The sequence below is a fragment of the Hippocampus bargibanti genome, linkage group LG06, assembly GCF_051943395.1.
Source record: "Hippocampus bargibanti isolate YZ-2025 linkage group LG06, ASM5194339v1, whole genome shotgun sequence".
Lineage (NCBI taxonomy): Eukaryota > Metazoa > Chordata > Actinopteri > Syngnathiformes > Syngnathidae > Hippocampus > Hippocampus bargibanti.
In genome coordinates, this window is record NC_142739.1 from 29,984,714 (window position 1) to 30,003,413 (window position 18,700).

At 41.2% G+C, this 18,700-nt stretch overlaps 1 protein-coding gene and 1 long non-coding RNA gene across 2 annotated transcripts; both read right to left on the reverse strand.

Annotated features, from left to right (window-relative positions):
- Positions 1 to 3,770: 3,770 nt before the first annotated feature.
- On the reverse strand, positions 3,771 to 5,920 carry LOC148897205 (uncharacterized). The gene is made up of 2 exons (XR_016115422.1): positions 5,448 to 5,920; positions 3,771 to 5,363 (listed from the first exon to the last, which is right to left on the reverse strand). It is a non-coding gene; the product is annotated as an uncharacterized LOC148897205 (long non-coding RNA).
- An 845-nt stretch (positions 5,921 to 6,765) lies between these two features.
- shisa7a (shisa family member 7a) lies at positions 6,766 to 16,945 on the reverse strand. Its single transcript, XM_088998612.1, has 5 exons — positions 16,107 to 16,945; positions 12,725 to 12,879; positions 10,356 to 10,421; positions 8,871 to 9,056; positions 6,766 to 8,268 (listed from the first exon to the last, which is right to left on the reverse strand). The coding sequence occupies exons 1-5, from the start codon at positions 16,925 to 16,927 to the stop codon at positions 7,349 to 7,351; spliced, it is 2,148 nt and encodes a 715-aa protein (XP_088854738.1). The 5' UTR covers positions 16,928 to 16,945; the 3' UTR covers positions 6,766 to 7,348.
- Between the last annotated feature and the right edge of the window lie 1,755 nt (positions 16,946 to 18,700).

The window sequence follows — 18,700 nt, forward strand, 5'->3', positions numbered from 1 at the left end:
CAGTTGTTTGAGGACTCTTGCTACTTTTCATTTCATATATCACAAGTGGAGCTCTCCACTCCCACAGCTACTGCATAACCGCGTTGCCCGGGCATTATACAACTTGTTCCATTTATGTACGCGTTAAGCCATATTTCTGCACTGCATTCTCTCTGCATTGCTTTTATTATGTTAACTCGGGTTGTTGAGCACCAGTTGAGTGGTGGGCAACTCCAACTGGTCCTCAAAGGCCATTATCCTCTTTGTTTTGGATGATTCTCTCCTTCAAAGTAAAATGTCATTTTCTCTACTTTTTTTTGTTTGGTAATCATTGGAAGATGCAACCTATAATATGAATACATGACTCACTAGTATTAATAATAATACATTTCATTTATAAGCGCCTTTCAAAACTCTCAAGGTCACTTTACAGTCACAGGATAAGTGTTTTTTTCTGTGGGTGAGCAGCTGCAGCCACATGCACCAGCGTTCACTCAACACTCACGATAACTCAAATATATAGAAAGTTAGCTAGCTGGCTAATGGATAACTAATCGATAGCTAGCTAGATAGCGAATAGATAGCATATCGATAGCAAATAGATAGCTAGCATATCGATAGCAAATAGATAGCTAGTTAGGTATATATAGAAAGTTAGCTCGCTGGCTAATGGATAACTAATCAATAGCTAGCTAGATAGCGAATAGATAGCATATCGATAGCAAATAGATAGCTAGCATATCGATAGCAAATAGATAGCTAGTTAGGTATATATAGAAAGTTAGCTCGCTGGCTAATGGATAACTAATAATAGCAATATAGATGGATAGCTAATAGATAGCATATCAATAGCAAATAAATAGCTAGATAGATAGTGAATAGATAGTGAATAGCTAGCCTATCGATAGCAAATAGATAGCTAGTTAGGTATATATAGACGTTAGCTCGCTGGCTAATGGATAACTAATAATAGCAAGATAGATAGACCAGAATCATCTTTATTGCCAAGTATGTAGAACACACAAGGAATTAGCTAGTTAGGTATATATAGAAAGTTAGCTAGCCGGCTAATGGATAACTAATAATAGCTAGACCGACAGAAAGATAAATAGATAGCAATACATAGTATATCGCTAGCAAATAGCTAGCTATCTAGATAGCTAATAGATAGCATATCAATAGCAAATAGATAACTAGTTAGGTAGATAGCTAGATAACTAGTAAGCAAATAGATATCAAATAGATATGTAGCAAGGTAGCCAGCTAGATAGCCAGCTAGATAGCGAGATTAGCTTGCCAATAAATAACAAATTGATAGCCAGCTGGCTAATAGCTAGCAAATAGATAGCCAGCTAGGTATCCAGCTAGATAGGCAGCCAGATAGCAAGCTCGATATCTAGATAGCTCAAGTGCAAATGGCGAGTCGGACATTTTGTATGACGAGTTCATGTAGATAGCGAGATAGATAACTAGATAGATAGCTAGACAGCAAGCTAATTAGATTAGACTTTTTATGTCATATGTACTACCCATAAGAAATAAAAAGACAAAACTATATTTCCCACAAACTTTATTTTACAAATTCTCTGTAAGTCATTGTCGTATCCAAGGAGACAGATGCGTCGAACAATCACAAAAAGAGAGAAGGGGGCAGGGGGGGTGTTTAAAACATTATCATGAAAATAAATGTCTTTTTTAAGCTACTGGACACCATTACGGTCCTGACAATTGTTCTTTACTTTTGGCAATGTTTTTGTTCGATATTTCAAGTGACCATTAAGCATCTTCCGCTCTAAATGAATTCATAATGGTTTAAATCACACACCATGTTCATTCATTTCACTCAGAAAAAAAACGAACATAAAAAAAGAGGTCCCTTACATTCCGGTATATTGTTAGTTTGCTATCAGCGGTGTAAAAGGATATACAATGTTGTACCGCTATAGCCAAGCAGAAGATCATGAGAATATAAGCAAAGACTGCAAACGTTATGAGTTTGGCACTTCACAATTCATTAGATACGCACATAGAATTGGCTTTTTTTTTTTAACTCTCAAATCAATGAAGAATATCACTCAAAATAGTTTTCTGATTGTACTAGCTATACAAAATACGTTACTGGCACAAATTAGATTAACTATTTAGAAAAGTGGGAGAACGTGAGTATGGATGGAATATGGCTTGTGAGAGTTTACAGACTTTGCTACAGAGCTTTCGTCGCTCTATTCAAATTTCAAAACTACGTAAAAAAACTAATACTACTTGCTCTTTAATAGACCTTTTTAACGTGACGTCGGAATATGTAGCTTTGTCTTACCTTCGGTAGCGTCGTTTGTATTTGTTAATTTAATAAAACCAAAACAAATGGAGGAAAAAAAACGAGTCTCGTGACGTGACAGCAGGGAACGAGAATTCAAACACTCGCGATGCTAAGACGCTAACAGAGGCAGAATCATCATGCTAACCGAACCACCGGCCATTAAAGTGAAGACTTTGGGCTTTTTTGTGTCGTTTTGACGGCTCCTCTGACTACAAATCGATAGTGGTGGTATTAAAAAAACAGATTAGTTTGAGTTAGACAACACCGAGGGCCCACCCCGACCGTCGAACCTCGTTCCTACGTACCCCGAGGGGCATAACGAACAACGTCATCACGGAAGTTTGTCGTCACCGTTTCCTATAAAATGGCCGCCCACTCATAATACAATATAATACAATAATAATAATATATTTCATTTGTAAGCGCCTTTCAAAACTCTCAAGTTCACTTTACAGTCACTGGATCAGTTTTTCTGTGGGTGAGCAGCGGCAGCCACATGCCCCAGCGTTCACTCAACCCGGCCGGAATAACTCCAATAAATAAAAAGCTAGCAAGCTAGCTATTAGACAGCGTACGTTTATGGATGTAGAAACACTGTCAACATGTCGATTACAAATACGTGCATATGAATTTATATTAGTGGTGGGCCGTCAGGGCCTCCAAAGCCTTCTCTGCTGGCTTAAAAATATCCGACTAATGTTAATTATTATTTACCCATGAATTCTTATTAAATAATTCCAAATCGTCTTTTAGCTTCCTTACATTGCTATTACCCTTTTGTGCTGCTCATTCCACCTCCTATAATAATAATAATACATTTAATTTATAAGCGCCTTTCAAAACTCTCAAGGTCACTTTACAGCCACAGGATACGTTTTTCTGTGGGTGAGCAGTGGCAGCCACACGCGCCGAACCCGGAACTAACTCGTCTAGAAAGCTGGCTAGCTAACAGATAGAAAGCTAGTTACTCAGAAGAAAGCTATCTAGCTAATAAACAGCTAATTCGATAAATAAGTAACTCAAATAGAAAGCTAGCTACCTAGTCTAATGACGTGAGCAAATACGAATTGGGAGCGACATACGGTATCACGTTGAAAAGGGTCTATTTCCCTGAAATGCGCACGGATGTTTTTCCGGCAACTTTTCTTTTTCGGCAAAAAAACGTGTCATGAAACATCCCACGTGTATGATGTGAATCATCGGTTTTAACACGAGAATCAAAACCAGGAAACTTTTTCTTATCTGGTGGCGGGTGGTAAAAACCAACCAAAAAATAAAAAGCGCATCGTAAACTACTATACTCCCCGATACACTTTTGTTGCTCAACCCAAGCAAATTGTATTAGATAAAGACGCCATAAGGTCAAGGTCTATAGGCACAGTACGTACAGCAAGAAACAAGAAAAAATGACAGACCTTAAGAGTCCGGACGTACTAGAAATGCTTCTTGAAAGAACGGAACCGGGCATGCATCAAGGAAACCACATGTATCCAACCAATTAGAACCTAGTGAGGAAGCTAAAAAAAAAACTCATCCCAAAAAACGATAAACACGAAAAAACCCCACCAAGTAAATGAACATCACATCGTAAGAGAATCGCGGATAATAACCAGAACAATTATAATCATCAGCAAGAAGAACACACCATCATATTCAGAACAACGACATTGAGCACTGCGTAAAAGGAAGATTGTTCAAATGAGATCTGTGTCCCTTTTTCTCCAGAAAAAAAAATACAGGTAACATTCAACTTACGACCGAGTTCCGTTCCGACTAAACGGTCGTAAGTCAAAATCGTTGTAAGTTGAAATCCATTCAAAATGTTGAATAGAGACTCTGAGGCTAAATGACTCATATACTCCCCGCTCTGGTGCCATCACGCAGTCGATTGCTGTGCGAGAGTGAGATGCTGGCTGCCTGGCCAAAATTGTCCCACGCGTTGCCGACCTGCTAGCGCGTTGCGGTGCCAGGCGTAGAATTGAAAAAAAAGAGGTCATGGTCGTAAGTACGGGTGGTCGCAAGTACGGGTGGGTGTAAGTAGCGCTAGTTGTAAGTCGGATGTTACATGTACAGACAACATGTGACTTACGACCGAGTTCCGTTCCGATCAAACGGTCGTAAGTCGAAATCCATTCAAAATGTCGAATAGAGACTTGGAGGCTAAATGAATCGCAAAGTCCCCCCTCTGGTGCCATCACGCAGTCGATTGCTGTGCGAGAGTGAGATGCTGGCTGGCTGGCCCAAATTGTCATAAGCGTTGCCGACCTGCTAGCGCGTTGCGGTGCCAGGCGTAGAACAAAAATTTTTAAAATAGGGTCTGGAGGTCGTTGTCATAAGTGCAGGTGGTCGTAAATCAAGTCGGTCGTAAGTCAAGCCGGTCGTAAGTTGGATGTTACCTGTACTTTGGTCAAAATGGAGGCCCCGGCCGGCTTGTGCAAATTTTTTCCACCGCATTATTTTCTATCGTTATCGACGGGAAAAAAACGCTCAACACAAAAGCAAAGAGCATCTTCTACGGACCACAGAAATCACGTACTACAGTGTAGAAGCAGACGCTAGCCCTTGGTATTGATAAGCGTTGTTATTGATCTTTTTTTTTTATCAGGGTCATTTTTTTTCCTTCTTCGCCATGTTTATACCCCAGCGCCTTTTGGAAAAGGGCTTCCTGGACGTCCCAATGTCACTTTTCCAAGCGTCCGCCCGCGCGCAAGCAAGCAAGCTAGCTGGCGTGTTTGGAACAATTGGCGAAAAACGCGTCGCCACGGTGATTGTCTTGTTCGTCGATTTTCGGAGGAAAAAAATGGCTTTGAAAGGACATGTTGGGTACGTGCAACTTCTGCGATATCTCGACTCATTCTGGACGCGTCGTTTTTGTGCTCTTGTTTGAATCGATATGAGAAGAAAAATGAAAATAATATTAAAACATCACCCTCGGTTACGTTAAAGCAAGTGGACTATTCTTACGTACGGCGCGGGTGAAAAGTCGACACACTCTTTGTTCAAAGGCGACGGTTGTGCCATCTTGAAGCCATGATGAATGTAGGCGGAGCCTACAGGAAAGGATCTACAAAATGGAGTCATAGCATTAGGACAAAAATAAATACATAAAAAGCATCGAAACAGTAGCGTGTGGACTTTTCATACGCACTGCAATCATGGCTCTCGGTTATTTGGTAGCCCATTTTGTTGTTGTTTTTTTTTGCGGTCCGCTTCAGATGTCCAACGTTGTCTTTCCAGAGCGTCTTTGACACGTTTGGCAGTGCAATGGCGGCGACCGGCGAGACGTCCTCCTCGAAGCTAAGGTCACATGGCAACATGAGGAAAACACGGAAGGGTCCGTGTTTGTCCACCCTTGGAATAAACGTGCGTGCGGCGTCCTGGATGATCCGTCCGTCCGTCAGTCCCCCCCGAAAAGTCAAGAGAAAAAAGTCACTCTTGCTGATGGGAAGCGGTACGGCTCAGTTTTTTGCTCGATGATGAAGACGCACCGACGTCCGTCCTTCTGCTCATTCAATGGAATCATCTTTGTTGTAAATCATCCAGTGGGTAATTGGTTCCGTTTTTTACAGAAATTGTCATTCCCGCAACGTCTTCTTTTTTAGCAGTCCTTTGAATCTCTGCGCAAATATATATATGTATATATATATATATATATATATATATATATATATAAATAATATATATATAGATATATATATATATATATATATACTAATACACTATATACTAATATATATATTAAGTATATATATCATATATTAGTATATATATCATATATTATATATATATATATATTAGTATATATATATACTTTATATGTAATATATATATATAAAAGTATCGATATACTTTATATGTATATATATATATATATATATATATATATATATATATACATTTATATATATATATAATATATATATATATATACAGTAAAGTCTCGTTATATCGATATCGGATATATCTATAGTCCCGGTTATATCAATATTTTTTCGGATTCCCTTGAATATCGATATATATATATATATATATATATATATATATATATATATATATATATATATATATATATATATATATATATATATATATATATATACAGTAAAGTCTCGTTATATCGATATCGGATATATCGATAGTCCCGGTTATATCAATATTTTTTCGGATTCCCTTGAATATCGATATATATATATATATATATATATATATATATATATATATATATATATATATATATATATAATATATATATATATATATATATATATATACAGTCAAGTCTCGTTATATCGATATCGGATATATCGATAGTCCCGGTTATATCAATATTTTTTCGGATTCCCTTGAATATCGATATAACGAGACTTTACTGTGTATATATATATATATATATATATATATATATATATATATATATATATATATATATATATATATATATATATATATAATATATATTGTGTGTGTGTGATGTAATATGGCTCCTGAGTGCATTTTCAAAAGCGCCGACCGTACTGCGTCGCGTCCCTCCACCCTACCGACCGCTCGGCGCGAGTAATGGCACTGCTGTGTATATGGCAAAGATGGCAACTTCACTTATAAAATATGGCTGATGTATGCTATGGCGCCACTGGAGCGCTCCTGCGTGGTCGTTTTTCAAGCCGTTTCACTGCCACGTGAATTCGATTTTGTCCAAATAAGCTTCGCTTCGAAAAGTTGGGAAATTTGCTTTCCGGGGTGAAATTTCAGGATGAATTTCAAAGGCTGCCATCTTGTGGTATGTAACTGCAATCACAATCCGGTTTAGCGAGGACATTGAGACTGTGCTGGGTCACAGGGAGAAGTTGGGGCTGTGGGGGGGGGTCAGAGGTCGAATTAAATTCATCTCCTGAATTTTCAAGCAAATATTTTCATGAGTCACCAGCTTCGATTTCTGGCAGCGGCGAATCAAACGATTAAATGCAGCCTGGGAGGGGGAGGAGGTGGTGGGGGGGGGGGGTTGCTCTGGGCCCACGAGCTTCATGTTCGGCACAAGGTCCGCCACCCTGCTCACACCGTGACCTCATTTTTGCTCCCGGTCCTGATTTGACTGCCCCCGCCGCCGCCGCCGCCGCCGCCCCCACCGGGGATAAAGTGCAGCTGCTCGATGGTGTTCTGCCGTTTGTTAGCGAAAGCCATCCTGCGGGCGTTGTGACCCCCGAGGGTTCCGGTTCCCATGACCGCGGCCCCCCCGGGCATCTCCCCCGCCCACCCCACGCCCCCCGCCACGTGGCCGGCGGCCCCCGGGTTTCGCTCCTGCTCCCTGCCGGACGTCGGGTGCGAGTTCATCTTGATCATGTGGTGGCGGTCCAGGGAGGGGGTGGCGCACACGTTCTGCTGCGACTGGGCCTTCTGCTGGCGGGGCAGGGTGGGCGCGCCCCCCCCGGCGTGGGCGTAGGGATCCGCGACGCCCATCCTCTCCTCCAAGTGGTCCGGGGACATGAGTAGACGGTCCTGCCTCTCGCGCCTGTCGTGTCTGTCCTGACGGTCCTGCCGGTCTTGGGTCTTGCGGCTCAGGGTCTGCGCGTTGGAGTTCTTGCTCGAGGCGGCCATGGCCTTGTAGTACTGGTGCTGTTGGTTCTTGGAAAGACGGGACAGGGTGCCGGTGTTGCCGGGCACGTCGCCCATGTTGAGCAGCTGGTCGCTGGACTTCACCTTCCTGGGTTTGGACAGGGTGTCGTAGTTTGGGTTGTAGTGGGGCTCCGGCAGGTCCAGCGGATACGGGTTAGGGGTGGGCGACGCCGGCGTGCCGGACGGCGCCGGCGGGATCCAAGGCCGGGCCGCGTGTCTGGGCAGCGTCCCTCGACCGCCCAGGGTGTAGTCCCCGCCCCAGTGGAGGTGGTGCTGGGACGACTGAAGGGCCGGCTGGGCCGTGTGGGGACGGCGCTTGGTGGTGCAGTAACCGGACGAGTACTCGTCCAGACCTTTTTCTGGAAAAAAAAGAACAAAGCCGATTCGTTAGCGGGACCCGATGACAAACTGTCAGAGATGTTCGATCGGACACTGTGGACGAAGGCTCGGACCCAGAAAGAGTGTCTTTTACTGCCGGCAGGAGACGTAGCCATTCGTGACAGACGCCTGAATTCTGCAGCCCTCTGCCAAGCTATTTATTGAGACTATATGCAAATGAAAGTGAACGTTTTCTTGATCAGAATAGCACACCTCTTGAGTTCTAAGCACAAACAGCTGTAAGCAATGACACATTGTCTTTTCCATGAACTGATACATTTGTAACCTGGCTAATGAGCTCTTCCTGTGAAAGAGTTTCAAGTCGTAAATTGCTTCGGTGATAAAGGAGTTTCCCAAATCCTAAATTCTGTCCAGGGCCAGATCTCCTAGATGAAGATGACAGTTTAACGAGCTGTGTCTGTTGACCTCAGATTGACCCCAGGTTGTCTGTTGCTTCAATTGTGTATTCGAGTCACACATGTTGACTAAGCCTATAACAGCACGAAACTTTGAAATATGATAACTTCTCATTCCCCATCACAAAGCCAACAGGATTCGTTAGCGGTACCCGATGGCGTCTTACCGAGACGTTTGAGCGAGGAGTATCGGTTGAGTTCCGGCTTGGTGGCGCTCTCGTAGGAGGGGGGCAGCTGGGCCAGGTTGTGCAGGGAGTGGTGGAAGGCGGGTTGGGATTTGGTGTTGTTGTGCTTACTGGAGAGCAAAGTGCCTCCCGCGGCTAGCTGGGCGTTGTTCATCCGAGGCGTGCGTTCTGTGCAGGGATTGGATTGACCTTTATTAGTCTCGCGGTGGAGAAATTGACATTTCGCAGCAGCAAACTGATGAAAGGAAGATGCAACGAAAGAAAGAAGTAGAAAAACAAAATACAGTGATACCTTGGCTTACGAACGCCTTGGCTAACAAACCTTTCAGTTTACGAACGTTAAATTCATGAGAATTTAATCTTGGCATACAAACTATTTTTTGGGGATACACACGGAGCGCCACAACGAGTGATGTGTCACTCGCGAACGAGCCCATTCTCCTAACAAGGAAATGGCAGCCGACTTGTTTTTGTCCTCTATTCCCCACCCTCAGTCTTCGGTTAAAGCCGCACGTGATTGGTCAAGAACGCAGCGTGGGAGGGAGGGGTTACAGAAACAAAGCTGCAAATTAAAATAAATAGGCAGGCGACAGAGAGTGAGAAAATTGATAGAAAGCACAGTGAAATTTTGACTCGTTTCAACTTTATTGATAGTTCAAAGGCAGAGTGTAGACTGCAAGGTTAAAAAAAAATCCCATCAATCAGGCTCCACAAATAACCCGCACAAGCCATCTGTACACTTGATGCGAAAAGCTATCAACCCTGCTAAACAGAACATAATATATGAGGAACAAGGTAAAATTATGGCAGAGAAAGCACGGCAACTTCACTCGTATGTCGTCAAGAGGCAACCTGGAAGTTCGTCATCAATCGACGATTTCAAGGTGAGCCACGGATGGTTCGAGAACTTTAAGCGTCGTACAGGGATTCAGAGTGTCATTCGTCATGGTGAGGCAGACAGTTCTGACGATAAAGCTGCCAAAGCTTCCAAGGAATCATTCCTACGTTCGTCATCAAGTGTTTAATGCTGATGAAAGCGGCCACTCCATTCCATCAAGCCATAAACGACCATCACAAAGGTCAATAAAACCACTTTATTATACAGTACAGTTTATTTCTTTAATTATAATACCATAGCATATTTATTATACATAAAATAAGGTATATTTTTGTAGTTTTAAGGAAAATTAGAAAGTAGAAAATCATGTTTTATGGGGACCTGGGAACTGATTATTCTCATTTTAATGGCTTCCTATGGGAAATTAATGTTTGGGATACACACTCTGTCTGGGAATCAATTAAGTTCGCAAGCCAAGGTATCACTGTACAGGAGCTGCTGTAAAGGCAGCCACTCTTGCGGCGCCGTCTTGAAATTAAAAAAAAGGTCATATGTTCAATGAAGATTTGCCAGTGGACATGTGTTGCTGCAGCATTTGTGTTCCGCTTTGGGTACAAAGAAACACTTACCGACGGTGGCCGTATGTTTGGGGCTGGAAGCCGACGTGTGGATAAAATTGTGCTGCAGGTTGCCCACTGGAATTCAAACAACACACACAAAATGCTTCATCATCAATCAGCTCGCCGCATTTTTTATATTTTTTTTCTCTCCACTACAAGAGATCATTTGTTTTTTTTTTTTTTTGTTTTTTGTCAAGCACACTCGACACCTTCACAAAGGTTTTTTTTTTCCAAGTGACCCGATCATGAATGGCTAATTAAAATCTTAACTAATGATTGCAGAGGCAATACTACGCTTGTTGAAAAAAAAATTACAACAATGAAAAAGAACAATGACAGTCCTTCTGCGCACACGGTAACGATCCTGTAATGTCATGCTCCCATAAAAAAAAAAAAAAAAAGTTGCTTTGGCTTATGCGTTATTTTACTTTATTGGATCCAATTGATCAATACCTTCATCAATATTATTTTATTTTATTTTTTTTATTTTATGGGATCCGAATGAAGAATACCTCTATTCATTTTATTGCATTTTATTTTATTTTATTGGATGCAAATGATGAATACCTCTATCCATTTTATTGGATATTAATGATGAATACCTTTATAAATTTTATTATATTTTATTTTAATGGATCCAAATGATGAATACCTCTAATAATTTTATAGTTTTTTATTTTTATTGTTTTATTGGCTATAAATGATGAATACCTCTATCAATTTTATTGGGTTTTATTTTATTGTATTTTATTGGATCCAAATGAATAATACACCTATCAATTTTATTGTATTTTATTTTATTGAATACAAATGATGAATACCTCTATCAATTTTATTTAATTTTATTGGATCCAAATAATGAATACCTTTATCAATGTTAATGTATTTTATTTTACTGGATCCAAATGATGAATACCTCTCTTAATTTTACTGTCTTTTATTTTATTGTATTTTATTTTGTTGGATCCAAATGATGAATACCTCTATCAATTTTATTGTATTTTATTTTATTGGATCAAAATGATTAATACCTCTCTTAATTTTACTGTATTTTATTTTATTTTACTGTATTTTATTTTATTGGATGCAAATGATGAATACCTCTCTTAATTTTACTGTCTTTTATTTTATTGTATTTTATTTTGTTTGATCCAAATGATGAATACCTCTATCAATTTTATTGTATTAAATTAAATTTTGTTTTATTTTATTGGATACAAATGATGAATACCTCTATCAATTTTATTGTATTAAATTAAATTTTGTTTTATTTTATTGGATACAAATGATGAATACCTCTATCAATTTTATTGTATTAAATTAAATTTTGTTTTATTTTATTGGATACAAATGATGAATACCTCTATCAATTTTATTGTATTAAATTAAATTTTGTTTTATTTTATTGGATACAAATGATGAATACCTCTATCAATTTTATTGTATTAAATTAAATTTTGTTTTATTTTATTGGATACAAATGATGAATACCTCTATCAATTTTATTGTATTAAATTAAATTTTGTTTTATTTTATTGGATACAAATGATGAATACCTCTATCAATTTTATTGTATTAAATTAAATTTTGTTTTATTTTATTGGATACAAATGATGAATACCTCTATCAATTTTATTGTATTAAATTAAATTTTGTTTTATTTTATTGGATACAAATGATGAATACCTCTATCAATTTTATTGTATTAAATTAAATTTTGTTTTATTTTATTGGATACAAATGATGAATACCTCTATCAATTTTATTGTATTAAATTAAATTTTGTTTTATTTTATTGGATACAAATGATGAATACCTCTATCAATTTTATTGTATTTTATTGTCTTGTATTTTTAGTTAATTGGATGCAAATGATGAATACCTTTATCAATTGTATTGTATTTTATTTTATTGGATCAAAATGATTAATACCTCTCTTAATTTTACTGTATTTTATTTTATTGTATTTTACTGTATTTTATTTTATTGGATGCAAATGATGAATGCATCTATCAATTTTATTGTATTTTATTGGATCTAAATGATGAATACCTTTATAAATTTTATTGTATTTTATTTTAATGGATCCAAATGATGAATACCTCTGTCAATTTTATTGTATTTTATTTAATTCGATCTAATGTTATCGTATTTTATTGGATCCAAATGATGAATACCTCTGTTAATTTTACTGTATTTTATTTAATTGAACTTTATTATATTTTATTGGATATCCAAATGATGAATACATCTATCAATGTTATTGTATCTTATATTTTTTGGATGATTATTTTATCCCCAAATTGTTGTAATTCCCACATTCCGTCCGCCACGCAGTGACCGAATTGCGCCCTAAAAATCAATCAGTCCGTCCTTACATCTGTTGTCCTTGCTGGGCAGTCCCGGGGCGTAGAGGTTTTTTGGGGGTCTCCCCAGCGTCCCCTGGCCGTCCACTATGGTCAGTGCCACGCTGTTGTTCCTCTCGTCCTGCTGCACCGGACTGGACTGGTGACGTAGCATGTCCACCAAGGCCCTACGATGGTGGAAAATCGGGGATGAGGGTGTGGGGGGGTGAAACCTGGTCACTTCTTCTTGAATACCAAGTTGTCGTTTCAGCAGTAAAAGCATAAATAAGGACCCCACCGAGGCTTTGGACAGTCAACATCATCTGCTTTACAACAGCAGGTGACGTTTCTGGGGCTAAAAAGTTAGCCGGGATGCTATTCAGGTTCCTCCTTTTTGTCATTCCCGGTCTGTTGACACCATGTTGCTATCTAGCTGGCAATTTAGCTAGCTATCTAGCTGGCTACTTAGCTAGCTGTCTACTTAGCTAGCTATCTAGCTGGCTATCTATAATAATAATAATAATAATAATAATTAATAATACATTTGATTTATAAGCGCCTTTCAAAACTCTCATGGTCACTTTACAGTCACAGGATACGTTTTTCTGTGGGTGAGCAGCGGCAGACACACGCGCCAGCGTTCACTCAACCTGCAAGTAACTCAAATAGATAGCGAGCTAGCTAGCTAGCGAATAGATAGCTAATAGCGAGCGAATAGATAGCTATTAGCTCGCGAATAATCTAGCTGGCTATCTAGCTGGCTACCTAGCTAGCTATCGATTTGCTATCTATTAGCTATCTAACTAGTTAGCTAGCTTTCTATTAGTTATCTATTAGCTAGCTAGCTAGCTAACTTTCTATCCATTTGAGTTATTCTGGGTTGAGTGAACGCTGGCGCAGGTGGCTGCCGCTGCTCACTCACAGAAAAACTGATCCTGTGACTGTAAAGTGACCTTGAGTTTTGAAAGACGCTTAGAAATGAAACGTATTATTATTATTATTATTATTTATCACTTGAATTGTTATGAAATCACCCTCCGACCCCCCTTGACGATCTGCGCTTGGAGTCGAACCCTGTTGCAAAGAGCTCCGAGTAGTAGGCGGTACAGATGATCAATATTTTTTTGTTGTTGCAAGAACTAAAACCCCCAAATCCAATTTTTGCTCGGGGCCCAGCGGAGACGTAGGCCGGCTCGGGTTATTTTCGTGGATGGCGAAAAGTCTTCGGAAACTATCGTGACGGGGCATTGGAGCGTTTAAAAAAAAGCTTTTTTTGATTTGTACACGATACGAGCGTTCGGTTTATGAGCCCAAAAGAAAAACACATTTTTTAATGACCAATTTCACTTTAATGACAAAAATTAATTGATAAATGTAAAAAAATTGCTGTGCGTATCGACAATATAATAATAATAATAAATTTCATTTATAAGCGCCTTTCAAAACTCTCAAGGTCACTTTACAGTCACAGGATCAGTTTTTCTGTGGGTGAGCAGCGGCAGACACAGGCGCCAGCGTTCACTCAGATAGAAAGCTAGCTAGCTCATACTGTAGACAGCCAATAGATAGCTAAAAGATGGACAGTTAGCTAGCTAGCTAGATAGCTAGTAATAATAATAGTAATAATAATACATTTTATTTTCAAGCGCCTTTCAAAGCTAACAAGGACACTTTACAGTCATAAGCATTGAAAAAAACAGATACAATAATAAATAATATACAGTATATAGTAATAATAATAATACATTTGATTCATAAGCGCCTTTCAAAACTCCCATGGTCACTTTACAGTCACATGATAAGTTTTTTTGTGGGTGAGCAATGGCAGGCACACGCGCCAGCGTTCACGCAACCCGGAAGTAACTCAAATAGATAGAACGCGAGCTAATAGAGAGCCAATAGATAGCTAATAGATAGACAGCTAGCTAGGTAGCCATAAAACTAATAGATAGCTAGCGAGCCAGCCAGATAGCTAGTAGATAGCAAATAGATAGGTAGCTAGCTAGATGACCAGCCAGATAGCTAGCTAGCAAGCCAGCCAGAGCTAATAGATAGCAAATAGCTAGCAAATGATAATAATAATAATACTATTGCGCAGAATATGAACTGAAAGGCCCGCAGGCCTCTCGCACTTTGCGGCTGATGACTAAGAGAATGATTGTGAAAGGCAGAATAATGAATGGCGGCTGGGGGGGGGCATTCATTGAGTCCGGAAAACCTCATTTTTTCACATCATTCAGACACACGCGTGTGTGGAATAGCCGGCGCTCGCCAACGTTCGCATACGATGCACTTTGTACGAATAAAGATATACAAAAAAAAAAAACATCAAAGTACTGAAGCATCAAATGTACATTTACGATTGTAGACAAATGAAAATGTAGATTTTTTTTCACCTTCCTATCAATTCTATACAAGACCCCAGATGTGTTTTCACAGGTGACAAGCCGAATGAATGAATGAATGAATGAATGAATGAATGAATGAATGAATGAACACCAGGAATTAGCGGATCTTAGGCTAGTGCAAGACAAGGCAAGATGGCCACGGTGATAGAAAGACAGACAGAGAAATGAATGGAGGGAGACATCGAGTAGTACAGGTTGAGCGGTGTCCAGGAAGACAACGTTACAAACACACGCCCACTGTCTGAGAGACAATGGGAGATATTGGAGATGGGCAGGCGGACGGAGACACTGCGAGACAGGATGTATGGATGAATGGATGAATGAATGAATGCATTGATTGGGTCCGGATGGATGGGTATAGATGAAAAGACGAATTTGTATGGACTGATGGATGGATGGACAAATGGGCACGGATGGATGAATGGATGGGTATGGATGGATGGACGAATGGGTACGGATGGATGGATGGACGGATGGGTATGGATGGATGGATGAATTGGTATGGATGGATGAATGGACAAATGGGTATGGATGGATGGACGAATGGGTACGAATAGATGGACGAATGGGTGTGGATGAATGGACGAATGGGTATGGATGGATGGACGAATGGCTATGGATAGGTGGATGAATTAGTATGGATGGATGGATGAATGGACAAATGGGTATGGATGGATGAATTAGTAAGGATGAAAGGACAAATTGGTATGTATGTATATATGGATGGATGTATGGACGGATGGGTGGGTGGATGGATAGACAAATGTATGATAGATGGGTATGGATAGATGGACGAATTGGTATGGGTAGATGAATTGGTATGGATGGATGGATGGATTGATGGAAGGATGGGTGGGTTTGAGTGGGTGGATGAATGGATGGATGGATGGATGGACGAACGGCTATGGATGGACAGACAGATTGATATGGAGAAATGGATGGATAGATTTATTGGATGGATGGATGGCTGAATAGCATTGGAAGATAGGTATGCAAAATGATCTGACCTTGGCATGTTGAGGTCCCTCTGGATGGCCTCGTGCTGCACCTTGTTGAAGACCACTTTGATGCCCACGGCCACGGCCACCATGAAGACCACCACGCCGCCGATCACAAAGCCCGTGTTGTGGCTCTGCTGCTTGAGGGGATCAAAGTCCGGATCGGGGCCAAGTTCCTCTTCGATAACCAAAGCGTTGGACTCGGTCTTGGCCCAGGCGGGCGAGTCGTAGTTCTTGCAGCTGTCCTGGTCCAGCTGCCGGTTTCGATCTGGGCAGCAGAAGCGGTAGTGGCACGTCCCGCAGCAGTAGATGAAGGTGTCCTTGGTGCAGTTGAACGAGTTGTCAAAGTGTCCCATCACGTCGTAGTAACCCTGACACACATCCATCCACACGTCGATGAGGCGCGGGGCCACCTGGGCGGCGCCCAGTGGCGGTGCGAGGGCCTCGGACGATGTCACGTTCTTGGAGAACATCACCTGGGCCACGGCCTTCGGGGGTGCCTCCAGGACTCCCTCCGGTGGGGTTTCCGGAACTTTCTTGGGGACCTTGGTCCGGCTGCGCAGGGCGGCCGGTCTCGGCTCATAGGGTGGGGGAGACGGGCCCGGACGGGTGAGGGACGGGACGGAGGAGGGGACCACGTCCTCACCGCCGGTACACGGGACGCCCAACAGGACGACCAGCGCCAGAATGCGGAGACTGGCCGTGGGCGTCATTTTTACATGACAAAGGCGCTTTTGTTTTGCGGGTTCTAGATCGCCGGCTGATTCCAAAAACGCAGTTGTGAATATTCGCGACCCAAAAGTGGCTTCATTCAGAAAAACTGACCACATCAAAGATGGCGGGTGGGCACTCTTGGATTTTAGTTGCCGACTGCTTTGCGACGGGAGAGTCGTGGCAAAGATTTTCCACTTCAAGATCACTTTAAGATAGCTTTTAGATCACTTCACGGTTGTTTTAAGACTGCGTTAAGATCACTTCAAGATTGCTTTACGATCTCATTAAGATCGCTTTGAGATCGTTTTAAGATTGCGTTAAGATCACTTTAAGATCACTTCAAGATCACTTCAAGATCGTTTTAAGATCGCATTAAGATCACTTTAAGATCACTTCAAGATTGCTTTACGAGCTCATTAAGATCGCTTTGAGATCACTTCAAGATCATTTTAAGATTGCATTAAGATCGCTTTAAGATGACTTCACGATCTCATTGAGATCGCTTCAAGATCGCGTTTAGATCACTTCAAGATCCTTTTAAGATCGCTTTAAGACAGTGTTAAGATCACGTTAAGATCGCCGCACTTCAACTGCGCATCGATTCAAATGCAAAAAGTTCTACTCCGTAAAAACGGTTTCGCACGTTAAAAAAAAATGGAGGCACTCGTCTAAAATCTCATCAACGCATTGTAAACATCGGACTATCACTCGCTCAGTGACTTCTTAAGGGGAAGCCGCAGGAGACCCCCACCGGTCCCACCCCCCCCTCGCCCCACCCGCACTCCGCCGAACCAACTTTTCCTCTGGCATATCGATTGATAACGCGTTGTACTTTGATCTCCTGCTTTTTAATTCCAGGATTTGGATTAGCGCTAGCCTGGCACAGGCTGGAACTGCGATGGGGTGCTGGTGGGTGATAATGAGGACGCTTTTAAGTGTGAGCAGAAGCAGAAGAAGGAGGAGGAGGACAACGACGGCGAAGACGAGGAGGAGGATGCTAGTACTGGAAATTACGAGTTAGCACAAACTGAGGAAATGGTTCCCCGCCCGTGACGGATACAGCTAGCGACCACTTTTGCTTCCAAATTGCCCGTCCCATTTCAACCGGGGTGACTAATTAAGCGGGCGATAAATGACGCCCCCCTCCACCCCTCACCAAAAATGAACCAAACGATCTTTGATTTGTGGCTTTCCAAAGACCATCACTTCTATAAGGAAATATGTCAATTTGCTAAAGCTATTGTGCTGGCAAAGAATAGGAACATGGCGGATTTGTCTCCCGCTGGAGAAAAAAATATAATGACATGTAATTTTTGGGGGTGGGTGGGAATGGAGGTACGTATGGATGGGAGAGGCGGCGCGGGGGGGTTTGGTTCAGGGGGATCCGTCAGAGGGGGGTCCGCTGGAATACAAAAAAAAAAAGAGATGAAGTGATTAGCGGTGAAGTAAATCGAGGAAACGGGAGCCAAGGGGGAACGTGGACGGAGGAGGAAGAGCAAGAGAGGGACGGGAAGCGAAGACCACCGCGAGTGGGCGGGCGGGCGGGCGACGGCGTGTAGGTGGCGAGCTACACAATCATGTACGTTTCTCCCAGCGCTTAAGCGCCACAGTACATGCGAGAGACACAACATTAGGACGTACATAGACTGTAGGTGGGTGGCTAAATAATGCCATCAGAAAAAAAAACGGTTAATTCCTAAGTTATACGGGCTTGGAGTTATATGATCTTGAAATAATGCCAGTGGTCTGACCAGCGCTTTATCGGCACCCAAACCCCCCCCAAAAAACCCGAACAAATTCGAGAATGGCGCGCTACGTCATATTTTCAATTCCTGAATAAATTCAATGGCAGTGAATGAGTTAAATTAAGAAAGAAAAAAAAACATTGA